The sequence below is a fragment of the Corella eumyota genome, chromosome 2 (assembly GCF_963082875.1).
Source record: "Corella eumyota chromosome 2, kaCorEumy4.1, whole genome shotgun sequence".
NCBI lineage: Eukaryota > Metazoa > Chordata > Ascidiacea > Phlebobranchia > Corellidae > Corella > Corella eumyota.
Genome location: NC_137491.1, coordinates 20,034,586 through 20,061,042, shown reverse-complemented (window position 1 = coordinate 20,061,042; position 26,457 = coordinate 20,034,586). Strand labels below are relative to the sequence as shown.

The 26,457-nt window shown below is 26.7% G+C and overlaps 4 protein-coding genes across 5 annotated transcripts; 3 read left to right on the top strand and 1 right to left on the bottom strand.

Moving 5' to 3' along the window:
- The first annotated feature begins 368 nt into the window (after window positions 1-368).
- Window positions 369-3,074, top strand: LOC145741356 (kelch-like protein 12). Its single transcript, XM_082558936.1, has 12 exons — window positions 369-523; window positions 585-699; window positions 784-937; window positions 1,045-1,265; window positions 1,342-1,494; window positions 1,566-1,635; window positions 1,695-1,780; window positions 1,841-2,039; window positions 2,129-2,269; window positions 2,375-2,533; window positions 2,609-2,753; window positions 2,822-3,074. Exons 1-12 carry the CDS (start codon window positions 429-431, stop codon window positions 2,940-2,942), a joined length of 1,659 nt encoding a protein of 552 aa, XP_082415062.1. The 5' UTR covers window positions 369-428; the 3' UTR covers window positions 2,943-3,074.
- A 205-nt stretch (window positions 3,075-3,279) lies between these two features.
- LOC145742774 (pre-mRNA-splicing factor 38B-like) lies at window positions 3,280-8,060 on the top strand. Its single transcript, XM_082560571.1, has 9 exons — window positions 3,280-3,687; window positions 4,254-4,322; window positions 4,841-4,992; window positions 5,483-5,543; window positions 5,799-5,942; window positions 6,552-6,610; window positions 6,841-6,888; window positions 7,076-7,288; window positions 7,782-8,060. Exons 1-9 carry the CDS (start codon window positions 3,466-3,468, stop codon window positions 7,816-7,818), a joined length of 1,005 nt encoding a protein of 334 aa, XP_082416697.1. The 5' UTR covers window positions 3,280-3,465; the 3' UTR covers window positions 7,819-8,060.
- Window positions 8,061-8,846: 786 nt separating this feature from the next.
- Window positions 8,847-17,168, top strand: LOC145741610 (beta-1,4-galactosyltransferase 2-like). The gene is made up of 8 exons (XM_082559219.1): window positions 8,847-9,163; window positions 9,749-10,150; window positions 10,452-10,571; window positions 10,790-10,906; window positions 11,382-11,592; window positions 12,407-12,557; window positions 14,688-14,808; window positions 15,480-17,168. Exons 1-8 carry the CDS (start codon window positions 9,002-9,004, stop codon window positions 15,540-15,542), a joined length of 1,347 nt encoding a protein of 448 aa, XP_082415345.1. The 5' UTR covers window positions 8,847-9,001; the 3' UTR covers window positions 15,543-17,168.
- Window positions 17,169-19,194: 2,026 nt separating this feature from the next.
- Window positions 19,195-26,145, bottom strand: LOC145742701 (kelch-like protein 12). Of its 2 annotated transcripts, XM_082560480.1 has the most exons (12): window positions 26,008-26,145; window positions 22,441-22,555; window positions 22,097-22,250; window positions 21,789-22,003; window positions 21,078-21,230; window positions 20,943-21,012; window positions 20,793-20,878; window positions 20,542-20,740; window positions 20,283-20,423; window positions 20,006-20,164; window positions 19,797-19,941; window positions 19,195-19,636 (listed from the first exon to the last, which is right to left on the bottom strand). In XM_082560480.1, the coding sequence occupies exons 1-12, from the start codon at window positions 26,100-26,102 to the stop codon at window positions 19,516-19,518; spliced, it is 1,653 nt and encodes a 550-aa protein (XP_082416606.1). In that variant the 5' UTR covers window positions 26,103-26,145; the 3' UTR covers window positions 19,195-19,515. The 2 variants fall into 2 exon arrangements, with proteins under 2 accessions (XP_082416606.1, XP_082416607.1); XM_082560481.1 differs by lacking the exons at window positions 21,789-22,003; window positions 22,097-22,250.
- Window positions 26,146-26,457: the final 312 nt, after the last annotated feature.

Here is a 26,457-nt window from a genome sequence, read left to right as displayed (position 1 = left end):
TGTAAATTAACGTGTGTATAAAATTTTTGATTCATTTTCTAAAATGGTAATCTGATTTTTTGCAAAAGTACATAACTTATATTGAGTGGTAGGTTATACATTAACATAACATAAATTTAAAATCTGTTATAAAATGTTAACTTAATAATATTTTACAAACAGGTAAGTTATAACAACAGTAACCTAAAGATAGAACTTTCATTACACAAACACATTGTCATTATGTGAAAGTTATTTGATATAGCACAGTAAAAAGCCCCGTACAATACAAACAAGATTGTACTTTTCGTGCCAAGCGATACCGTTCTCTCATATGTGAGTTATTCAGCCATAACACATATCATTACAGGCAGTTCGTTGAGCGTAGTTTCCTTTCGTGTTTATTTTTAAAATACTTGTTAAAATTTAAAGGTTGTGATTGAAAAATTATGGATAAAGTTATTTCTATCGAAGAAACGACTAATATTGGTGAAATCACGTATGTAAGAAAAATCAAACCTGATCTAAATGCTTATGCAGCCAGGTAAGTTAAGGGTTTATTTAAATAACTAACGTTGTGATTGGCTTGACTTTATAATTATCAGAAAACGAGAAAACTTTAACAACGTCACTATTAATTGTGAGGGTGAACCAATCCCAGCAAACAAAATGGTTTTGGCTTGCAACAGTCTCTACTTTGAAACAGTTTTTGACGTTCCAGTAAGTTTGAGATTTAAGTTAAAAAACAATAACAATATTATACCATGTGAATACTACTTAGAAGAATAACTACATTTCGTCTAGGTAAAAGAAAAGGATTCTGATTCAGTGGAAGTAGAAAGCATCGATGAAGCATTTTTAAGATCGGTTATTGAATATATTTACAACGGAGAAGTCAAAATTAACGTAACCAATGTTTTTAAATTGCTCGATGCTGCTGAATATTTGCAAATAGAAGGTAAACTCTGTCAATATTTCTAGAGTAAAAGGCAATAACATTTGTTTTATAAATTGTAAAGAAAGGATTATTTAAACAATATTTTTTAAATCGTGGATTATTTACAGATTTAAAAGATGAATGCATTTCATTTTTAAGCGAAGCAATTACTTTCAAGAATTGTTTTCAATTTCGTTTTGTTGCTGATCATTACCATAGCGACAAACTGACCAACGAGGTCAAATGGTTCATGCGAGACAACCTAGGGGCTATTCTATCACGTGATGAATACAAGAAATTAACAGAAGAAGATTTTTGTTTCGCGTTTTCCATTCAATTATGCAAGATTGTAAATCAACAAAATCTATTTTTATTTGTTTTTTAAAACTAACCTATAATAGTAACATTAATTCTGTTAAACTCAGATTAGCAAAACGACTTTGTACAAAGCTGTTGTTGAATGGATCAAGTTTAAATTCGACGAACGTAAGGATCGCTTCCTTGAAGTTTTGGAGAAAGTAGATTTGAAACTTTATGAACTTTCTTTGTTGTTTCTTAACAACACGGTGGCGCAAGAGGTTCGTTTTGAGACGAATTAGGCTATAACCAAAAGTCCATTCATATTAAAATATATTTTATTTAAATTTAGGAAATTATCAACCAAAACGAAATTTATATGAAAGCGGTTTGTGAAGCAATGAAGTTTTTGTCGTCCAAAGGTAGATTTTGTTTAAAAAAGACATTTTAATTTAAATTTACTGTGTATTTAAAACCATAGAAAACTTACTTATCATCGGTGGAGATGGTCGTCGCAACAAAGTTACTCAATACAACATTCCTTCCAACAAGTTTACTCAACTTCAGGTACAAAATGTACGTAAAACATTCATGTTTTATATTTTAAAATTTGTTTTTTTTGTTTAGAATCTTCCAGAAGGCAGAAGGTATCACCGTTGCGTGACATTGGACGATTTTGTTTACGTCATCGGAGGGGAGGCTAGCGATGGTGAAACCTCACTAGCTACAGTTTATAGAATGAACATTAAGGGAAATCCCCCATCTTGGGAACAAGTTAAGTCAATGAGCACAGCTAGAGACTTAGCGGGGGCAATTTCCTATAAAGGTAAAATAAAAAAACACACACTTACATTACAATTAATATTACTAGTGATATATTAAAGTCTTTGTTCTAATATATTATTGTTTCAACAGGATTAATATTTATTAATGGTGGATATTTACTTCCTAATCACTTGTCATCTGGAGAATATTATTCGGAAACCCTGAATATTTGGAACAAAATAGCTGACATGAAAAGTCAAAGATTTGGCCACGAACTTGTTGAATTAAAAGGTATGGTGATATTGTTGATGCCATTCGCTTCAGTATTAACAATTATTAGCAAACTAATTTTAAATAAGCTTAACGTTTTTAATACGTTATCCATTTTATACTTAGGTTATTTATATGCGATCGGTGGAACTGACGATATAACTGTATTTAACACAGTCGAGAAATACAATCCAGGAGGGTACGAATGGGGATTCACCGCCTCTCTACAAACTCCACGCAAGTGGTTTGTTGCTACGGCAACCGATGACGCAATTTACGTCATAGGTAGGTTTAATTATTGTTATTTAAATCATTAAAACAAACTTGTGTTTTACTATAAGATAAATGTTTACGATTAAGGGGGCTATGATGCCGAGAAAAAATTAAAATCAGTCGAAAAATATGACGTAATCAGTGACGTATGGATCAACCTTAAAGACATGGTTACTGAAACAGCAAGTTTTTCGGGTTGTTTGATTCAAAACAAGATCTACGTTGTTGGAGGGTAAGATACTGTAAAAATCTATCAAAATAATTTTTATTTGTGTGTTAATAACATACAACTTATCATAGGTTGAGCAACAGTAATCAAAAAGTAAAATCGATCCACAAATACGACACAGAAGAAGACTATTGGATCTTAGTGACAAACACAGAAGAAGCTCTTTGCTACCATTCTGTTGTTTCGTTTTAATTTTTGAACAAGCTTGAATTTAATTATTAATTTTGTCTATTATATCAAAATTTTAAAGGCCTAAATATATTTTATATATAAACGTATTAAACTTTTAAGTGTAGTTTATCTAATAGTATACACAACGCAACTGTACCCTATTAAATAAAAAATAAAGTTTTAAAGCTTAAAAATGTTGTTAAAAAGAATAATTTTAATTTGTTTTTATTTACCATTAAAAAATGTTTTATTTTAATTAAAATACAAAGAAATAAAAGATCGTTTAAAAATAATAAGCGCGCGGGTTTAATTTGGTTCCATCTTTTCGTGACCTAATGATCCGGGAAATAAAATCGTTGAAAAATCGTTTTGGCGTAAAAATATTATTTTCAATTTCTCTGCTTGTTTAACAGTTTTTGTAACAAAATTAAAACAAAACCTCTAAAAAACGTAAATTATTTGTCATTGTCTGTATATTAAAAAATTACTGGAAATTTAGTCAATCCAGTGATCTGTCAGCACGTAAACTTAACAAATTACAAAAATGGCTGAACAATATAACGAAAATGACGAAGATTATGAACAAGGCGAATATTACGAAGAAAATAAACCAAAATTGGGCAACAATTTAGCAATATGGGGTAACCCTCGTACCATGAATATGAACCATCTGGTTTTAACCAACGTACAAAACTCATCTTATTTTAAAGTTCGTTTGCTTGAACTTAAAACTTATCATGAGGTAGTGGATGAAATTTATTATAAGGTAAGCAAAATTTTAAAAAAATTTTAGGACTTTAAGTAATCAAAATACAAACTATTAACATTTTGGACAAATATAGTTTGTAATAAAATAAGTTGTAATTAACTGTTTTTCTAAAATGTTAATTCTTAATAGTATCAATTATTGCAATTAGCCTGGGTAAATAAAATGCAGTTGTACGTGTGTTGTATAGGCTTATTAACTTTTTTTTGTATATGTTTATCTTTATCCTCGATGTGGGAAAGTCTAATGTGCGACTTAAACATAGAGTAACAACTGTTACTCCGACCCAGTCTCGAGTTGCCTTTAGCAGTTTGGGATATTATAGATTATAATTGCCCGATAATTATGCTGCTGATCAAGTGCTGGCTTACTCAAGAGTGTTACAGCATGAGGTCAGTGGGGATTGAACCCAGGACCCCATGTGTGGTGTAGCAAGTGTTCTTACCACTACAAGACGCTGCTGGCAGTGGACTGTGTTTGAAAGTTACAAATTTTGTTTATGACCTAATTGCTAGATATCTGTCTTTATATTTTTAACAAATTTGATAAAACTTTTTTATCTTAAGGTTGAACACTTAGAACCCTGGGAAAGGGGAACCAGGAAAACTGCCGGACAAACAGGAATGTGTGGCGGGGTAATTTGCATAAAAAATATTTTTTTAAGCTAATTTTTTTTTCTTACTTTTTGTTAAAAACTTTGCTTTGGGTATATACATAAAAAACTATGGCTACAAATTGGAAAAAAAGACTTCTTGCATTTAAAATCCAGTATTCAACCTCGTCCTCAGAAATTAAATTTCATCAATATATACTGATAGCTTACATACCAAAATTTAAGGGCCTTTTTGTACCTATTTAGTAAATTCTGTCAGTGAAAATAAATGTTTAAAAAATAAATGTTTAACCAAAATAAATGTTTAACCAAAATTTACATAAATAAAACCATGACTACAATTTGTAAAAAAAACTGTGGTTACATAAAGAGTTCTTGCATTTAAAACTTTGGTGTATTTTACTCTAGAACTTAAGATTTTATAAATACTGGTAACTTACATACATATTTAAATTCAAGGACCCCTTTTTTACATTTTTTTTATTAATTCAGTCAAATAGTTAACAGAAAAAAACTAAAAACTTTAAACTCTGTTTTCAGGTAAGGGGGGTTGGGGCTGGTGGTGTTGTGTCAACTTCATTCTGTTGTTTATTTAAACTGTTCACCCTTAAACTTACCCGGAAGCAGCTTAATGGGTTACTAAACCACACAGATTCACCCTATATTAGGGGTCTTGGAATTATGTACGTCAGGTACGTTAGGAAGGTGAGACCATTTTAAAGTTTACAATTAAAAAAAATAATTTTGTCATAGAATTGGCCTATGGTCAAGTCAGTGAGAATCACTGCATATAGTTATATGTTTATTTCTATATGCTTTTATGGTATACTAAAATATTTAAACGTTTTGTTAAAAAATATTTACCTTAAAATTGGTTCTTGCTCAGTAAAACCACCATATAAGGTCATAGGTTTAATTCTATTTGCTTCTATGTCATATTTACCTTGAGTTTGGCACTAACAGTAGATGATACCTACACAATATCGTATAGTTACCCGTATTTTAAAACTTACGAAAACACCTTCTCGAACAGAGTACCAAATAAAATTTAAATTTTTTTCCAATGTGCAATTATTATCTTGTGTTTGTTACTTCCAGTCTGGTGCAAAATCTGAAAACAAAAACAAGATGCTTAAAAAAATATGCTTGCAATGAATTAAAACATTTAAATAAATGTTTTAGGTACACACAAGCTCCAGCTGAGTTATGGGACTGGTTAGAAGCTTATTTAGAGGACGAGGAAGTAAGTAGAAAGTAAACACTTTTTTATATTTTGATGTTTAAAATACGGTAGACACTTTTTTGATTAATAACGACTTTAAAAACATAAATTCTTTTTAGTTATTTGTCTACATTTAATCCTAAGTATATACTTCTATAAAGTTTTGGGGGAAAAACTTCTCATTTCTAAAAATATTTTAACATAAATTTCACCCTTTAGAAATGTTAATTTTCTAAGATGCTTTTCTTAATATTAAACTTAAAATTAAACTTACAGGAAATAGATGTAAAAGCAGGTGGTGGTTGTGCAATGACAATAGGAATGATGGTGAGAACTGTGTTGACCAAACTAGATTGGTTTTCTACTTTGTTTCCTAGGATACCTGTTCCTATACAAAAATACATTGATGAAGGGCTAAGGGTAGGTAACCAAGTTTGTTTTATTTTTAAACCATATATTTATATATTTTTGTGTAAAACTGTGATATTTTAACAAGTATTGTATAAAACTTATTGTTTTTGTGTTCTTTTTGGGGATTTTTTTTATTTTTTTTTATTTTTTTTATATATAATATATATATACTGCAATACCGGCAGTGTGGTGTAGTGGTAAGAACACTTGCTACACCACAGATGAGGTCGTAGGTTCTACCCCACTGATCTCATGCTGTAGCGCTCTTGAGTAAGGTGGTATAAACAGTGTGAACTCCTGCTGAGCCAGCACTTAATCAGCAGCATAATTATCGAGCAATTATAATCTATATATCCCAAACTGCCACAGGCAACTCGAGACTGGGTCGGAGTACCTGATGTTACTTTATGTTTAAGTCGCGCATTCGGCTTTCCCACATCGAGGATAAAGATATACAAAAAAAAAACAAGAAAACATATGTTTTAATGTGTATATATAGCCTATATAATTTTTTGCTGTTTCCAAAAATTTATGTTTAAAAAGTCATTGGTCAACTACTTTAAGACATCGTTTAATATTTTAAATTTAACTTTAAAACTATTGTATTAATGTTTATAGGAAAGGGGAATGACTGGACAAAGAGGGGATCAAAATGAAACCGAAAACTATAGAAGAAGGTAAGTATTTAGATTTATTTAAACATTTTTTTGTGAGCATTCAAAGTATTTCTACCCATGGATTGTTAATATATTGGGCTATATCAGCACAATTATGTATAGATTGTTTTTCAAGTCTGACTAATATAATTAGGGTAAACAAAACATAAACAACAGTCATCACATACATTAACAGACTTATATTTTATACTTAAATTTGAATATTTTTTTACATTAAAATATTTTTTCAGCCAGGAGCGATCATCAGTTGATAAACAGAGAACAAGAAGCAGAGAAAGGTGAATTTTTTGTTGTTTTTGTTAGTAATTGTCTTAACCTGTTATTGAAAAACATACTTGGACAAAGTAAAAGGCAATTACAATGTTAACAATATATTGCACAGGAAAAAACATCCTAGCTAAGATAATAACAGTAAATTGTAAATCTTATATTGAGGATAAACTTAAAACTTTGATTTTTTTCAAGGTCACATAATCGAAACAGTCGGCTCCGGTCACCTGAGAAACACCGACAGCGTAGCTCACCTCGGGACCATCACCACGGCGATAGAAAGCGCTCTCGTGAAAGACGGAGATCACCAGAACGAAAGAGAAGGTCCAAGGAAAAAAGGAGAAGTCGGTCAAGAGAGAGAAAGAGAAGAAGTAGATCGAGAGAAAAGAGGCATGAGAGATCACACAGGTAACAAAATTTAATTTTTTTAATATTGATTTGTTTTCAAAGAAGACCAACTATGCGGCCTTATAAGTAACTAGTCGAAAACCGCCTTGCAGTCGAAATTTTGATTGTTGTAATATTGTCGCAATTTTCAGCCAATAGTTGCCTGTGATAATTTACCCACTCAACACAAACGGCAGTTTTATATATTGTGTAGGCCTAAATTGGACATATATTCACTTACATATATCATGCACTTGGCTCCATCATATATAGATTTGCAAAATTTTTATTTATAGTAGGATAGTAGCATTCCTAGTTGCTTTAGTAGCATTCCTAGTTGCTTATACTCTGCCTTTGTAACTGTTGGAATCAAACTCAAGACCTCACATGTTGATTTTTTTCTTTAGTTACATTACTATTATTACTTTAAGAGCTAAGTACAATGTATTTGAAAGTTTAAAAAAATGTTATACATGTAATTTTATTCGCTTTAAATTTTTTTGTTTAAATTTAGGTCAAGAAGTAGAGATAGATCTTACAGATCAAGATAAAAGCTTTTTAAAACCGAAAAAAAAATAAAAAACTAGATGTAATTAAGCTAACCAGCAAAAAATTTCAGTTACTTAAAAATTTCTCTAGTATTATTTTAAGGAATTTGCTAAGTACGAAATGTGGTTTTTTCTACCACATTTTCTAATTACTTTATTATTTTGTAACTGCCATTTTTGCGTTTGTGTTTTATCAAAAACTGATTCATTAAATTGTAAAACTTTTATCAATTTGCGATTTTAATAAAATTTTGCTCATTTCTTAAAAAAAATTTGTGTTTTAAGTTTTTAACAGAAAACTTTGTGATATCTGTAAGCAAAAATCATCTAATAAGCGGCAATGGTAACATTACAAAGTTAATTCATATGTATAAAACCCAAAAATTATAAATTAAAAAAAGGTTTATATTTCGAAAAATTATCCAATTTAAAAAAAAAAAATGACAACTCTGCGTGACGTCATTCATACCATGATGTCAGTCATTTAATTTATTTATCAACACAGACAAAAATTTAAAACCGAGTCTTCCTTCCTGCCTTCCTTTATAGCTAACTAGAGTTCTAGAGTATTTTGAGTAATGATTTTGCGAAACAAATTCTAAAACAAGCAGATATTTTGTTACAGCAAGGCAGTCTGGCAGTTAGTTTAGTTAAATGCATTTTTTTTGGCTTTATCAAAAAACGTTTTAAAGGGCTTTATATTTTCTCGTTTTGTCTAAACTAAAGTTACTACCATGCTTATATATAAGTGTATAGTTGTATAAAAATTATAAATATCTTAAATTATTACTAGAAACCCACAGCAATAACGAATTAGAGTCTAAAAAAGCGTAACGTTTAATTATACATACGTAATTTTGTTAATTAAACGTTATACATATATCTCTGTATATACCTTCTTATACGAGAGTTTGGTTTAGGGGGGAATTGAACAATTAATACACAAAAAAATATTTTTTTTGTCTTAAAAAGGTTATAAAAATATGGTAACTCAAATATTAATTTTTTGCTATTTTTAAACAACTAGACAACCTCACAACCTATTTTTAAACTTTATAATCTTTGTAATTAAGCCTACCATGACAAATCTTCTGTTTAACTTTTGTTAAAAATGGTGAATAGTTGAGATGAAACGTACTAAGACTCATTGTACTATTACCCATCACTGTGACAACTAACAAAAACAATGCAACCAATTATCGTCGATTCTAAATCTCTAGAGAAAACTAGAACAAGTTCATGTATTTGTGTCAACTGTTTTGAAAATGTAGTTAAACGAAGAACAATAGCCTTGCTTGTCATCCTAGCAATACAATGCCCTGTTTTATATTATTTATATAATAGCGAGGTATGTTTATTTTTAATGTATATAATCAATAAAATCTTAAAATTTTGATCATTAATGATCGTTATCTGTATAAATTACCGGCAGCGTGGTGTAGTGGTAAAAACTCTTGCTACACCACACATGAGGTCGTGAGTTCAATCCCCACTGATCTCATGCTGTAGCGCCCTTTAGTAAGGCGCTATAAACGATATAACCTCCTGCTGAGCCTATTCTTAATTGGCAGCATACTTACCGGGCAAATATGATCTATAATATCTCGACTGGGTCGGAGTAACTTATGTTACTCTATGTTTAAGTCGTGCATTCTACTTTCCCACATCAAGGATAAAGATATAAACAAAAAAAAGTTATTGGTATTTATTTTCAATGTAATGGGGCCTACTTTACAGTCTAACCCCATAAATATTTCTTACTGTTTGTAAATATTATTATTATAGTATAAACTTTTATTCTGTCCAATGGCCGTAGTTTTTTGGGGGTTTCGAAAAATATACTAATATATGTTAAAGCAGTGCGTATTTAACTCATGACCTTATGTTTGATGACTTTTTCTATCTCTTAAACTTGGAAATCTAATTTTTTCAGATGTCAACCTACTTTAACAACCAAGTCAGATTTACTCCTATTCAAATAAATGCAACAAGAAATGCGACAATATTAACTTCAACGACAACATTATTAGATAAACTTTACAACACTGAAATACCAGAACCAAATAAAAATGGTATTCCAGTTCATAAACCTCCAATAAAAATAACTGTTCAAGTAGACAATAATAAAGTTCCAGAAAACGGAGACAAAAAAACTGAATCAAATTTAGACACAAATAAAAGTAACGACAATTTAGAAAATAAAGTGGACAACATACCTGAAGTTGAAATTAAGACAACAACAGTTCCACCAACAACAACAACAACTAAGGTTGTTAAAGAAACTGAAAAAGAAGAAATTTTACCAACTTGTCCTGAAACACCACCGGGTTTACAGGTATACAAAAATGTCTTGAAAATAATCAATAAAATTAAAACAATTAATTAACCAACATTTTTATAATTTTTTTTTTTTTTTTTGAAGTATAAATTAAAACACAAGTAACACAACTTAACTAATAAAAAAAATTTAATTGACTTTTAGACTAAGTGCTTTTCTAAATGGATTGTAAAAATAATAAGTGCTCTAATGGTTAAAACACTCCACCTTAGTGTATTTAACAACACTTCTTATAAAAATAGAGTGTTGTATTCTCTTTGATTCATTCAACTTTTTTAATAAAACTTGTATTTTTTAGGGCCCACTGGCAATATCATTTGCCCATGAAGCAATCCCTTTTGAAAAATTGAATGAAAATTTACCTTTAATTTCAGATGGGGGTCATTTTAAACCCCCCTATTGTATAGCAAAAGATAAGGTAAGAAATAAGAGTTATGTCAAATTTACAGTTATTAAAATGACTTATTAATATCACAGTTCTGACTAAATCTTTTATTACTTTCACTAAAGTTTTTGTGAGAATCAACAATTTAACATGACCTAAAATAATTACTTTAAATTACTTTGGTTTAAAATCAAAATAAAATTGGGTTAAAAAAGTTAAAAACATTTTGTCTAAAAATGAATTATTTTTAGGTTGCAATTATTATCCCATTTCGTGATAGAGAGGAACATTTAAGATATTTCTTGGAGTATATGCATCCAATATTGTCAAGACAACAGATAGAATATAGAATTTATATTATTAACCAGGTATTATAACATTTAAACTAAAACTAAATTAATATATTTTTATAACTACCATCTGTAAGTATAGTTTGTGGCAATATATGTCAATTTATTACGATAAATAAACTTTTTTACTTAAACTGAATAACAGTAAAAATTTTATATTTTTACTAGAAAAAAAACTTGTACAATAATTTTTAAGTTTAACATTCTATTTAACAAGCATATGGTGTAAAACTTTAATACATGATGTTAATAATTAATAAATAGTGATTGTAAGCCATTAAGGTTGGAGTTTTTGTATAATTTCCTGCTATTAACTTATATTATCTATGTTCAAAAATGTGGTAGCAATTTAGGAAACTATTGAAAACCCTTTTTTTGAACGATTAATGTTCTGTTCAAAAATATTAAATTTTTTTTTAGGCATAAAAATAAGACTACATAAAATTGAATTAATTTTACATAAATCTGAATTTAAAAACTATTTTTTTTACAGTTCGGAAATGGCAAATTTAACCGTGCAAAATTAATGAACGTTGGTTTCGCTGAATCATTAAAAGATTTAGATTTCGGATGTTTTGTGTTCCATGATGTCGATTTAATATTAGAGAATGATAAAAGTATTTATTCGTGCCCAGAGAGACCAAGACATTTATCTGCTGGTGTCGATAAGTTCAACTACAAACTTCCCTACTCAACTATATTTGGTAAGATTGTTTTTTTAATTTAAATATTTTTTATGCAACTAAAAATCTTTTAAAATAAGGTTAAAACTACAATCTTAGATATCTTTAATCATTTTGAACACTAAAAATATTATAAACATATTTAATCAGCTAATGTAACTTTGATTAGTAAATGGTTAAGTTAATTATTTAAATAAACAAAATTAAAGTATCTTAAAAATAATAACTAATTATTAAGTGTAGGGTTAATAAGTAACAGTATATACATCTAATACAAATCTTTATAATTATATATTTCTAAAACAATTATAATGCCAATAAAATTATAACACTAAAATTTAAAAGTAATGTTAACTGATAAAACTTAAAAACAAATAAATCTCAAAATATTTCAAAAATTTTATTAAAAATAACAACCAACAAAAGCGATTTCATATCAAAACTCTTTTAAAATAACAAACTCTTTATTATATTCAAGTTGTATATACTGCATGGGATAGTAAGTGGTTCGTGGTAATTATAATCCATGAAAAAATTAGCTTGTAAATTACATGTTTTTTTAACCTTTATTAAGGATATCCTAAGACAGATACTACTTAAATTAATATACCTTTTCTTCCATATCCACATATTAAACCCACTCATACACCTTTTAATTTTACAATTTTAGCCACCCACTCTTTAAAATATGCAAAAGTAAAATGAATTTCAATAAAATAACACAAAAATTTTAGTAAAATAACCCCTAAAAATACAAGTATAAAGGCCCCCATTAAAAGGCCACATTTAATTAGGATTCAGTCCATTTATTTTACCCCATTTTTTCTATATTTAGGTGGGGTAACTGAACTCACAAAGGGGCAAATGGAAAAAGTTAATGGGTTCTCGAACAGATTCTGGGGCTGGGGTGGGGAAGATGATGACATGTTTAACCGAATAAGAATAAGGGGTTTAACAATTATGAGATATCCAATGGATATTGCAAGGTAAAAAAATTATTTTTAAAATGTTAAATTTTTTTTCTCCATATTTTTCATGTGGTAAAAACATTATTTTTAAAATGTTAAATTTTTTTTCTCCATATTTTCATGTTTTTTTTAAAAGAAATATTTTATACAAGTTATAACAAATACTATTCCAGCACCTTAAACTGATATTTTATACTTGTATTCAGGTTTAGTTTTAGTGATTATTATCTAATTGTTGTTTTTTATTTATAAAACCCATTGACCTAATATTTATATAAGAAGTTTCTTTATTATTTTTACAAAAAAGCTTTTATTAAATGTTGGTTTCAAAATCACATCAAAAGATTTAAGATTTTAACATAGTGGTGATTGCGAAATATGTGGTTTCTATTCACTTATTATAACCTTGAACTACAATTCTCAATAACATTTAACACGTTACTCTATAATATAAATATTAAAATCATCATGAAAACACACATAAGTCAGTGACTCATTTTTTTGTTTAAACAACAAGTTTTTTCAAGTGTTTAGTCATAAAATATTTTAACTTAAATTCAGTATTTATTTAAAACAATTTAAAAATGATTTGAATTCATTTGAAATAGTTACTAAACAAAACATTTTTGTCATAAATTTTTCAGAAAATTGTGGTGTTTAGTTAGACCCATAATAAATAAAAATATATTTAACTTAAAACTTAAATTTATAATTTTTATTTTAATTTAAAATTTTACTAAAAATAAGATTTTTAATATAACTCACATTTTTAAATTTGTCCCTTAAATTGTAAGCTGTGATGTCATACTTCATGTTTCTGTAAAAAAATTTATTTAGTTTGGTTTTGTAAACATGAAAAAGTTCAAAAAAATATTTTTAGATAAAAAAATGTTTAATAAAATCAAGTAAAAGGTCACGGTGTTTTATAGTCAAAATTTTAACTTAAAATTGTATATTTTATAAACAACTTTAACATTTGATTAACATTTAAAAAATGCTTTTAAATAGTTTCTTAAAATAACATTAATGTAAGACAATAACATTAATGTAAGACTAAAAATTTGGCAATATAATGTAAATTTATATTAAATAAAATGTTAAAATTTTAAGTCATATATGCTTTAAAGTGGGTTAAATGAATTAAAATTCTTTAAATTTCAATACTTAAATTTTCTTCAACAAAAGGGAATAAAAACTTTTGTTTGAACAAAAATGATCAATCTTCAAACCCTTACTAAAGTAATAACACCTTGTTTAACCAAGCCTTACTTAAATTCACATAAATTATTCTGTGTTTGTTTATTAAATATAAAGATAATACTAATACCCCGGTAGAAAATGTTTAACCTAGTTCCATCATTAAGTCAACATTCAAGATATTTTATTTGTATGTTAAGTAAACCACAATCTTAACTGGACTACTTATAATATGGTTTCAATAGTAAAAGGTTCTTTATTTGTTTTAACTTTATAACTTTCTAGTAAGACTTTTATTTTATTGTTTGTTTGTAAATATTTTCTTTTGGTCTACACATAAAACAATAATTCTTAATTAACTAAATTTCATTAAATATTTAAATATATAACTACCAAGTTTCATTTAATTTTGTTTAATTAAATATTGTAAACTTACCCTTAAAAATATAAACACTGTGTATTTTTTATTTTTTTTTAACAATAATAAAGATCATATATGTTTACATCATGACTTAGTGGGAATTAAACCCATGACACCTAAGAGAAGTTTTAGTTTAAAAGTTACTGTTTTAAGACTTTTGTTTTTGTCTCACAACTCTTGTTTTTGTATCACAACTTCTTTTTTTGTGTCAAAACTCCTATTTTTAAGTCACAACCCTCATTTTTGTGTCACAACTTCTGTTTTTGTGTCATGACTCCTGTTTTTGTGTCACAACTTTAGTTTTTGTGTCACAACTTTAATTTTTGAGTCACAACTTCTGTTTTTGTGTCACAATTTTTGATTTTGTGCCACAACTTCTTTTTTTGTGTCACAACTCCTATTTTTGTGTTATAACCTCTATTCTTGTGCCATAACCAATGTTTTAGGATCGTCATTTTTATGCCATGGTCTTAGTTATTGGGTCATGGCCTTTGTTAGAACAGTAATAAAAGTTACAATATCTTTTTTAGATATAAAATGATCACTCATCAAAGAGAGATTGGTAACGAAGCGAATCCACAAAGATTTGATCTCATTCGACAAACAGGAGCTACCATGGATCATGATGGAATAAATAGTTTAAAATATAAGGTAAATATATGTTGTTTTACTCTTTGAAAAAATGGGAATTATTTTATTTAAAAATATAGGATAAATTTGCTTTAGTTTACTCTTTAAAAAGGAAAAATATTATTTTGAACTAGTATTTTAAATATTTTTTTTTAAGTTTATTTTTTTTGTCAAATTTATAAATATTTATTTTTGTAGCTAATAAAGTGTTTTTTTCAATTGTATATTGATGCCTTATTTAAACTATCTTGTAAAATATTTATATTTTACAATGCATTTTTATTGGATTATAAAATTTATTCACTAAAAATAGTAAAGTTCAATGCATTTTTCTATATCCTGAATGACTGTATTTAAATAGTGTAAATCATTCTATAGCTATTTGGCACAATTTAGCATTTATTATTTTTATATTATAATGTTATTGTACATAACACTAATATAAAATGTTTGGTTTATAAGCCAGCATATTACTAAACTGTTTCAAATATGGAAAACTGTTTTCGAACATCATTTTAAAACAAAAACATGTAATACAATACTTTTTTCAAGTATAAAACAGTATTTAACAATAGCTAAACATTTAAACAAATAATTTATTACTCAAAAACAACGTTTAAAGTTTATATTTCAACCGAAATTTTTTTTTTTTAACAAATAACAAAACTTAATTTTTTTGCTTTTTGAATTAGGTTGTAGCACGTGAAAACCATCAACTTTACACCAATATTACTGTAGATTTATTCAACCCATAAGTGCCTTTATTAGGGCAATTTCAAGTGCAATTTTATGTAATAACCTTGGGAAACTCAAAGCAATATGGAAATTCTGAAACTGATCCTACAATTTAACATTTTGGAAATTTTAAAACAATTTAGACTGGGATTTTTGGAATAAGTTGCAATTTTTCATAAAACTATTGTTTATTTCTATTTTTAGTGCTGCCTAATAAGCGGAAATTTAAAACAATTTTATTTAACGTTGTTGCAGTTTTTTTAGTTATATAGAACTATTATAAATGCCATAATTTAAGATTTGAAAAAAAATCGAATTTTAAAAACATTTTATACTCGCTGCTATAAGGGTGCTGTAACTAATATTTTAATGTACAAACTTATTTATTATCACATACATGGTTTGGGGTATATTTTGTAATATTATAATATAAATGCTAGAGTTTAAATTATTTTAAGCTGGTAAAATTAACATTTTTTATTGATTAAAAAAAGTTCAACTTTAAATTGATAAATATAATCATTATAAGTAGGTAAAATTATTAAATATAGATTTTTACCAACAACATTTGCTTAGTTTTTGAGATATGTTATTTTTATATAAAATGCAAAATTATAACACAAAAAATTAAATTTAAATTTCAAAAATTGTTCTTATATATTTAATTATTGTTGCAACCTTTAAAATTGTTGAACTGTATTATTATTTTATTTTTTTTAAATTTATTTAGTTGTTGTTTGTATAAAATTCATTACTGTTATTCTGTTACATGAAAACCAAAAATCGTACTTCAAGGTATCTTATGTTCAACCTTATTAAACGTACTATGTATTTCAACTAACTGTCAAACTTAAAAATTAAATTCTGGTTTAGTATTTATTTAAAACCTCATTTTCTGTACTCCTATCCACTCTAAGTTGTTATTAGTTAGCCTATTTTTATGTTTACTATCTGTGTTGTTATCCTAGTTTTTTTAAGTGTTTATTGAAATATTATATTATTTTTTCTTAGCAAATATTGACAATTATTTGTAATATATTAACATAAACTCTTAACAAAGCAAAGTTATTTTCCCAAATCTTTCAATTATTTTGGTAATTAATTATTTTATTTAAGTACCAAAAAACATCGATATTAAGGGATTTTAACATAATGTTTCTTTTCATTACATCTTTACTAAATATGTTATTGAAAGTATGTCATTTTTTTTATCGATATAGTACTAACAATGTTATGTGCTTGTGCCCAAATTTTTTAAATTACGCAAAAAAAAAATTGAAATTTTTAATTGTATTTTATTAAAATCAAACCATTTATTTTTATTTAGCTTAAATCTGGGTTACTAAAATTAAGGTTTAAGGTGAATTGTGCGCTAAAATTTGCCTTATATAGAAGGCCAATTTTACAATTTTAACACGAGACATATTCGACCCAATTTTAATTAAGTTTTTGTGAGTTTTAAGTATATTTGACTAGGATATATTTAAAGACCCTTGACCTACCTTTGTGGTTGATTTTATGGCCTTAACAAAAGTAAAAACTTTTAGTTCCTTATTTAAAGACGCTACAACATAAACACAGTAACATTACGTATTTTGGAAAATATTTGTAAAATAAAGTTGGTGCTCACAATAATAAATTTTATTCTCTTGTTTTACATTCAAATCGATTATAATTTTCTACACTTAATATAAAATAACAATTACCTTTATTTTTGTTGATCCTTTATCTTTGTCGTGCACAAAAAATCATTATATTTCGCCGTATTAAAACACCAGAAAAATTTAGGTTTTTAACGCAAGAAACTGTACTTCAAATATAAGAATTGCAACAATAAATGTTATTTTCTAAGGTCTGTGTTGGTATTTAAAATTAAAAATTTAAAGCAGAAATGGAAATTGCTTTAAGGAACTTCTTAAATCAATTTTTTTTAAGGCAGCATGCAGCTGCTTAATCTTAGCGAGAGAAGCGCTTGCGTTGCTTAACTTAAAATCTCAACTTTCGGCCCCGGGTTTTAACATAACAGAAGAAATTCCAGATTTCTAGAACAGCTGTTACTTGTCTAAACCTTATAGTAGAAGGTAGTTTATTATTTAACAAGTTTATATCAGGTAAAATTGTCGGTTTTTGAGATTATTCTCAACAAGTCAGGAACATAAGAATAGCATCCATTATGACGTCATTAACAAAAACTATCAGTCTAGAATCTTAAAGATCTAGAAATATTAAACAATTATATTGATGTGACGTCATTAACAAAAACAATGAGGTTATATTGTAGAATATCAAGAAATAATTGAGAATTATATTTTATGACGTCATACAACAACCGAAAAATCATACAACAACCGAAAAAAACAATTAAAAGAAGAAAATTAATTTTAACTTCAAGAAGTCTTGAGGTCAATCTTACGACTAATAAGGTAAAGTTTATGTTAGAATTTTTAGTAAAATTAATTTTTGTTTGAAATTTTTAATAATTTTTGTTACGTTATCGATTTTTTAAACGTTTTGTTAATTATAGATTTAATTTTTTGAGTTATTTTTAACATATAATATAGAAATTAATACAAAATGTGTAAAAATGAACTAGTGCTGTTGATTACTTTACTAAAATATGACTTTTAAAATACTTTTTTTTTATAAATAATCTATTTTCTTTGTAAACAATGTTTTAACGTAAGTTGGCGGAGTAGGGATGGTTGCTGGTTTGTGACGTAGATTGTGACGTATACCAAATTATTGGAGACAAATCTGTCATCTTCTATTTATCGAATTTTCAATATTTTTTCTTCTCTGTTGCTGGAGTTTGAGCATTCTTAAGCCTCTACGTCATGTGACGTCACCAGGTTTATACAATATCATCAGCAAAACAATCACCAGTTGATGACTTCATTAAATCACAGATCAAATGACGTCACTTATAACGCCAGTTCTTGATTAAAAAGGTAAACATAAATGTTAATATTTATATAAATGTATTTTTATTACTTAAAACTTTATTTATTTACTTTAATATTCCAGTGATATAAGTCAACATCACTTTCACATTTTATCTCCAGCAAGTGACGTCATCATTACTTACGTCACGAATGATAAGATTACAACCGAAATAGGAACTGAAAGCTCTTACACTCAAAGCTCAAGATAAGTTTTCAAAGTTTATTTAAAAAAAACAATTTTGTATATTGTCGAGTTATGACGTAATTATCTTTTAATTGTGAAGTAAACAATATATACGTCTTTTTTAATAATTGGTAATTTTTATATTTTTGTTTCAGAAACCCAAGAATTAACCATATATATCCATGTGGTTATATTTAAGTTATTGTTTAGCGGAAACCCATATTTTTTGGCAGAAGAAAAGTTGCACCTAAATAAGTTAAAAGGTATTTATTTGAAATTTGTTTAAATTTGTTAAAATTTTTTTGTTCAACTGCAATTAAAACATGTTTTTATAAATTAAAAAATTACCAATTTTTATAACTATCAGTACAGGTTTAAATATTTATTTTTTTTAGATCGACTTTAACCAAACGGTTTTAAAAACAAATCGTGCCAAGGTGATGTCAGTATAGCCTAAATGACGTCACGTCAATTGAATGACGTCATATAATTTGTCTACATTTTTGTATCAGCTTTTTGGCACATGGTATAAAAAAAATTTTAAAATAAGATAGTAGTTATTTTTTACGTGATAAAAACTAAAATAATAACATTAAAATCAGTAATAAAACAAAATCGTACACATGGAAAATAACGAGTAATTGATTAAGTGCTACATAATAAAATTTAACAGTGATTCAACCAGAACAAAAATGTTTGAGAATCAGGTTATAGATGAAATTTAAACTGTAACGACTTAATCAGTAAAAAGCTTTAATTGTGTTTGTTTGTATAATATTTTACGTGTACAATAATGGCCTGAAATGCCATTTCTTGACTGTGTGTGATTGTGATTTAATATTGGTCACACTATTGGGTAAAAGTGTTTTAAAAAGGAACTACTGTGTGGTTGTGGTATTTTTCCTCTGTGTTTGTAACAATGACCCAATTGTCTTTTTCTATGTCGTATTTGTGGATTGATTCGACAACCTGTGGGTCGTTGTTAACTCTATGATAAAAAAAACTAGAATTTTTATGATTGATTTGTGAAGATTATTGAAAATGTTAGCCTCTTACTATAGATGCACATTTATTAAATAACTTAATTTATTAAAAATTAGTAATAAATATATTATATAACTTTTTGTCTAAAAATTGCAGCAACTTACCCTCCAACGATGTAGATCTTGTTTTGAATCAAACAACCTGAAAATGCAGCTCGTTCAATAATCATGTCTGTAAGGTTTGTCCATACGTTACCAATGACGTCATATTTTTCAATTGATGTTAATCTTTTTTTTCCATCATGGCCTCCTAAATTTAAAATATTGATAAATTTAAAATCGTTTTTCTTTGTTTTTAAAGTAATCATGCTTACCCATGACGTAAATTGCGTCATCGGTTGCCGTAGCAACAAACCACTTGCGTGCAGTTTGTAGGGAGGCGGTGAATCCCCATTCGTTTTCCTTTGGATTGTATTTTTCGACTGTTTTGGTTATTTCATTGCCATCATACCCACCGATCGCATATAAATAACCTGGTAAGGTGTAAATTATAGTTACCTTATTGAGAGCATAATATCACGTAATTTTAAATTGATTGGATAAAATTTAATTTGTGCTGGATTTTATAGAAATTAGGAAAACAAAATATACTTTTAAGTTCAACTAGTTCGTGTCCATATCTTCTACTTTTCATGTCAGCTATTTTGTTCCAAATATTCAGTGTTTCCAAATAATATTCTCCAGATGACAAAGTATTTGGAAGTAAAAATCCTCCAGTTACAAAAATTAATCCTGATTAAAGAATGATATATTCTGTACATTAAATTGTCTTTTAAAAGTTAAATCTTAAATCACCTTATTTTAATTGTGATAACTTTAATGAATATGATACAGTAATAAATTATATTACCGTTAAGAACTGCTGCTCCTGCCGTGTCTCTAACTATGGTCATTGACTTAACTTGCTCCCAAGTTGGGGGATTACCCTTAATGTTCATTCTATAAACTGTAGCAAGTGATGTTTTACCATCGTCAGCCAAACCACCGATGACGTAAACAAAATCGTTAAACGTCACGCATCGGTGAGATCTTTTGCCTTCTGGAAGTTTCTGTAAGAATATCGACTTTAAACCAAAATAATTTTAATAAAAAAGTTTTTACCTGTAGTTGAGTAAACTTGTTGGAAGGAATGTTGTATTGAGTAACTTTGTTGTAGCCATCATCTCCACCGATAATAAGTAAGTTTTCTGTTGTTAAACAATAAAAGCAACATATTTATTTGAAAATGTTTTTTAACAATGTAAATTCTACCTTTAGTTGACAAAACCTTCATCGCATCACTAACAGCTTTCATGTAAGCTTTGTTTTCCCGGATAAATTCCTAAATTTAAATCAAATTATGTTTTATATATTCAAACTGTTTATCAGTTACTTATTTAAACAAACCTCTTGTACAACAACATTGTTAAGAAACTGCAAAGAAAGTTCATAAAGTTTCAAATCTACTTTCTCCAAAACTTCAAGGAAGCGATCCTTACGTTCGTCGAATTTAAACTTGATCCATTCAACAACAGCTTTGTACAGAGTCGTTTTGTCAATCTGAAATAAAGATCAATACAATATAATAACTTTTAACTCTTACAGTATAAACCGGCAGCATGGTGTAGTGGTCAGAACACTTCCTACACTATATGAGGTCTATTATTTGATCCCCGGTGATCTTATGCTGTAGTGCCTTTGAGTAAGTCGCTATAAACGGTATAAACTCCTGCTGAGCCAACACTTAATCAGCAGCCTGATTATCGGGAAATTATAATCTATAATATCCAAAACTGCCACAAACAACTCTAGACTGGCTGACTGGGTCGGGGTAACTGTTTTTACTCTATGTTTAGGTCGCATTTCGCATTCGACCTTACCGCATCGATATAAAGATATATACAAAAACTATATAGCGTTAAATTTAAGCAATAAGTCCAAAAAATCTTACACTAAATTACAACCAAAATATTTTAATAATTACTCAATAATATTTCCGTGGTAAACAACTGTCGTTTTTGAAATTAAATGTGCTAGCAAAGTACTGACTACATATATGTTATAACTTTTTATGAAAAAAATATAGGACTAATACATTTCATATTAAGAGTAACTCACATTTGTGCAAACTGAATACAAAAAACAAAAATCTCTTTCTTTCAATTTCTTAAACTCATCACGTGACAGAATCTCAGAAAAATTATCGCGCATGAATGATTTAACGTCATCACTAAGCTTGTCGCTATGGTAACGATCAGCCAATAAGCGAAAACTAAAACAGTTTTGGCAAGTAACTGCATTTTGCAAATAAGTAATGCATTTATCTTTCAAATCTGTAAATCATTTACAATTTGTAAAAAAGAGAAATAAAGAAATAGTTTTAACACATATACTTAATTTTTTCTACAAATATTGACAACGTTTACTTTCTATTTGCAAATATTCAGCAGCATCGAGCAATTTGCAAACATTGGTGACGTTTATTTTAACTTCTCCGTTGTAAATATAATCAATAACTGATCTCATAGATGTTGCGTCAATTCTTTCAACTTCCACTGAACCTGAATATCTTTCCTTCATCTAAAAACATTTGTTTTTGCTATTTTACTCTAGTATTGTTTAAATACTCGGCGTTGTCTTGGTGTTGTTCTTTATGTAACGTAACTGAATCGCAGAACATGGATATTCTTTTTATGAAATTTAAAAACAAAAAATTTTAACTAACTTTTAATTTAAACATATTTAGTCGATAGCTTTTACATAAACTTACCGGAATGTCAAAAGCTGCTTCAAAGTAGAGACTGTTGCAAGCCAAAACCATTTTGTTTGCTGGGATTGATACAACCCCACACGTAATAGTGACGTCATTAAAGTGTTCTCGTTTTCTGCAAACCATATATCATTATAAATTTAAACTAGATTTATTTGATAAATAAAATATGGTTCGAAATCGTTTGATTCTTTTTTATAAATATAATTTATTTAGTAGGTTTATTAATTAAATTATAAATTTAAATATGAACTTTTTTATATTTAAACCTAATTTTAACAAACGAACACGCATTCATTGATATTGTAATAGAAAAGTAAACTAAATTTAAAAGCAAAATACCGATCTTAATTTTTTAGTAATCAAACGAGTATTAAAATATAATAATAACAAAACAATTAAAAAAAAAATTTTACACATTTTTGACTTATACTTTAACATTTTACTTAAATTTTCAACCAATATTTTTTACTTTAATAGACAGCGAAAAGGACGATTTTTGACGGCGACCAGAACGCTATTAAATTATTCAAGCGTTAAACTCACACTGATTCGTTATTTTATAAAAAAACTAAAATAATGATTAAACGATATTTAGCTAGAGTTAAATCTTCATTTTAAATAGCAACATACAAAATAATAATACCAACAACATATTAAAATTTCAGAAAATGTAATCTTTAAATTTTAATAATAAAATATATTAATTAATAATTAGTGATAATTAAATGTCGTAAATAGGAGGTTTGCGATTCGTTGGGATAATAACAAACATACTAAAAATTTAGAACTTTTAGTTTTAAAGAACAAAAGTTATTGTCTTTCAAAATTCTGACTAGAAAGAATAAAAACAATAATAACTAGATTTATTTGATAAATAAAATATGGTTCGAAATTGTTTGATTCTTTTTTATAAATATAATTTATTTAGTAGGTTTATTAATTAAATTATAAATTTAAATATGAACTTTTTTATATTTAAACCTAATTTTAACAAACGAACACGCATTCAATGATATTGTAATAGAAAAATAACTAAATTTAAAAGCAAAATACCTATCGTAATTTTTTAGTAATCAAACTAGTATTAAAATATAATAATAACAAAATAATTAAAAAAAAATTTTTACACATTTTTGACTTATACTTTAACATTTTACTTAAATTTTCAACCAATATTTTTTACTTTAATAGACAGCGAAAAGGACGATTTTTGACGGCGACCAGAACGCTATTAAATTATTCAAGCGTTAAATTCACACTGATTCGTTATTTTATAAAAAAACTAAAATAATGATTAAACGATATTTAGCTAGAGTTAAATCTTCATTTTAAATAGCAACATACAAAATAATAATGCCAACAACATATTAAAATTTCAGCAAATTTAATCTTTAAATTTTAATAATAAAATATATTAATTAGTAATTAGTGACATTTAAATGTCGTAAATAGGAGGTTTGCGATTCGTTGGGATAATAATAAACATACTAAAAATTTAGAACTTTTACTTTTAAAGAACAAAAGTTATCGTCTTTCAAAATTCGTCAAATAAGAATAAAAACAATAATAATAATAACTAGATTTATTTGATAAATAAAATATGGTTCGAAATTGTTTGATTCTTTTTTATAAATATAATTGATTTAATAGGTTTATTAATTAAATTGTAAATTTAAATATGAACTTTTTTATATTTAAACCTAATTTTAACAAGCGAACACGCACTCATTGATATTGTGATATAAAAGTAAACTAAATTTAAAAGCAAAATGCCGATCTTAATTTTTTAGTAATCAAACAAGTATTAAAATATAATAATAACAAAACAATTAAAACAAAAATTTTACACATTTTTTACTTATATTTTAACATTTTACTTAAATTTTCAACCAATATATTTTACTTTAATGGACAGCGAAAAGAACGATTTTTGACGGCGACCAGAACGCTATTAAATTATTCAAGCGTTAAACTCACACTGATTCATTATTTTATAAAAAACAAAAATAATGATTAAACGATATTTAGCTAGAGTTAAATCTTCATTTTAAATAGCAACATACAAAATAATAATACCAACAACATATTAAAATTTCAGCAAATTTAATCTTTAAATTTTAATAATAAAATATATTAATTAGTAATTAGTGATAATTAAATGTCGTTAATAGGAGGTTTGCGATTCGTTGGGATAATAACAAACATACTAAAAATTCAGAACTTTTAGTTTTAAAGAACAAAAGTTATCGTCTTTCAAAATTTGTCAAATAAGAATAAAAACAATAATAATAATAATAATAATAAATATAACTAGATTTATTTGATAAATAAAATATGGTTCGAAATTATTTGATTATTTTTAACATAAATTTCTATAAATAAAAAAAGATATGCATAAACATTAACTAAGAATATTACATATCTTTGAATAAACAAACAAGCATTTATATATACTATACACACAAAACTAATATTTAACGCAGTTTTAAGTTGTTTATATCAGGATATAGATTATACCAAATTTTAAATTCCTAAAATTGATTTTTGATTTAAATTAAATAAACAAGCATTTAAATATGATAAACAATTGAAACTTATTTTTCAAATATGTTTTTCAACTACTTATATTTTAAAATACATTATACCAAATGTTTAATGCTTAATATCGGACTTTAACTTTTAATCAACAAACAAGCATTTAAATATAATAAACAAAAAGAATTAATTTTTATTTCATTTTCAAGTTATAAATAATATAACATATAACTGACCAAAATTTAAAAATCTAATAACAATCATTAAATTTAAATAAACAAACACCTATTTATTAGTAATTAGTGTCAAAAATTAAAATTTTAATTTATTTTTGAGTTACTAATATCATAATATACAATTGACAAAAATTTAAAAAATTAACAACAACCTTTAAATTTAAATAAACAAACACTTATTAATTAGTATTTAGTGATTAAAAATTAAAATTTTAATTCAGTTTTGAGTTACTAATATCATGATATACAATTGACCAAGATTTGAAAAATTAATAACAACCTTTAAATTTTAATAAACAAACACCTATTATTAAGTAATTAGTGATAAAAATTAAAATTTTAATTTATTTTTGAGTTAGTAATATCATAATATACAATTGACCAAGATTTAAAAAATTAATAACAACCTTTAAATTTTAATAAACAAACACCTATTAATTAGTAATTAGTGATAATTAAATGTCGTAAATAGGAGGTTTGCGATTCGTTGGGATAATAACAAACATACTAAAAATTTAGAACTTTTAGTTTTAAAGAACAAAAGTTATCGTCTTTCAAAATTCTGACTAGAAAGAATAAAAACAATAATAATAATAATAAATACACTGACAATAACAATATGTTTCGAAATCTAAGATTTCGAACCATAATGACAATAACAATATGTTTCGAAATCTAAGATTTCGAACCATAATAATAAATATAATGACAATAACAATATGTTTCGAAATCTAAGATTTCGAACCATAATAACCGTTTCACTTATAAAATAATTATAACATTTTTAACTAACCTGGCTGCGTAAGCATTTAGATCAGGTTTGGTTGTTCTCACATACTTGATTTCACCAATATCGGTCGTTCCTTCGATAGAAATAATGTTGTCCATGATTTTAACTGTAACTACCCAAACTAAACTTTAACTTGTATTTGAAAACGTATGCAAGTAATATAATGGTAAGATACGCTTAACTTGTTGTCTGTGGTGGTATGCGTTATGGATGAATAACTTCAAAGTTAGAGAACAGTATCGCTTTGTACGACCCGCATAACCTTGTTTGTTTTGTATTGGATTTTTTTATCAAATATTTTGTTTATATTTAAAAAGAATAGAATTTAAATTTGAAAAGAATATAGCTTAACATCAGTTTTAATCTATTAACTTTAACATTAGTTTTGTATAAAACGTTGTTTTAAAATCGGCTCACTATTGTTAAGGGGTTTAATATTGTTGAGTTGGTTAG

Excerpts from the sequence above, each read along its gene's own strand:
- LOC145741356 (XM_082558936.1), top strand. The coding sequence starts at position 429 with ATGGATAAAGTTATTTCTATCGAAGAAACGACTAATATTGGTGAAATC. Across the intron at positions 524-584 it reads CTAAATGCTTATGCAGCCAG|AAAACGAGAAAACTTTAACA; the intron begins GTAAGTTAAGGG and ends TATAATTATCAG. Across the intron at positions 2,040-2,128 it reads GGGGGCAATTTCCTATAAAG|GATTAATATTTATTAATGGT; the intron begins GTAAAATAAAAA and ends TTGTTTCAACAG.
- LOC145742774 (XM_082560571.1), top strand. The coding sequence starts at position 3,466 with ATGGCTGAACAATATAACGAAAATGACGAAGATTATGAACAAGGCGAA. Across the intron at positions 4,323-4,840 it reads AAACAGGAATGTGTGGCGGG|GTAAGGGGGGTTGGGGCTGG; the intron begins GTAATTTGCATA and ends CTCTGTTTTCAG. Across the intron at positions 7,289-7,781 it reads AGGCATGAGAGATCACACAG|GTCAAGAAGTAGAGATAGAT; the intron begins GTAACAAAATTT and ends GTTTAAATTTAG.
- LOC145741610 (XM_082559219.1), top strand. The coding sequence starts at position 9,002 with ATGCAACCAATTATCGTCGATTCTAAATCTCTAGAGAAAACTAGAACA. Across the intron at positions 9,164-9,748 it reads ATTATTTATATAATAGCGAG|ATGTCAACCTACTTTAACAA; the intron begins GTATGTTTATTT and ends TAATTTTTTCAG. Across the intron at positions 10,572-10,789 it reads ATTGTATAGCAAAAGATAAG|GTTGCAATTATTATCCCATT; the intron begins GTAAGAAATAAG and ends AATTATTTTTAG.
- LOC145742701 (XM_082560480.1), bottom strand. The coding sequence starts at position 26,102 with ATGGACAACATTATTTCTATCGAAGGAACGACCGATATTGGTGAAATC. Across the intron at positions 22,556-26,007 it reads CTAAATGCTTACGCAGCCAG|AAAACGAGAACACTTTAATG; the intron begins GTTAGTTAAAAA and ends TATGGTTTGCAG. Across the intron at positions 21,013-21,077 it reads ACAATGTTGTTGTACAAGAG|GAATTTATCCGGGAAAACAA; the intron begins GTTTGTTTAAAT and ends ATTTAAATTTAG.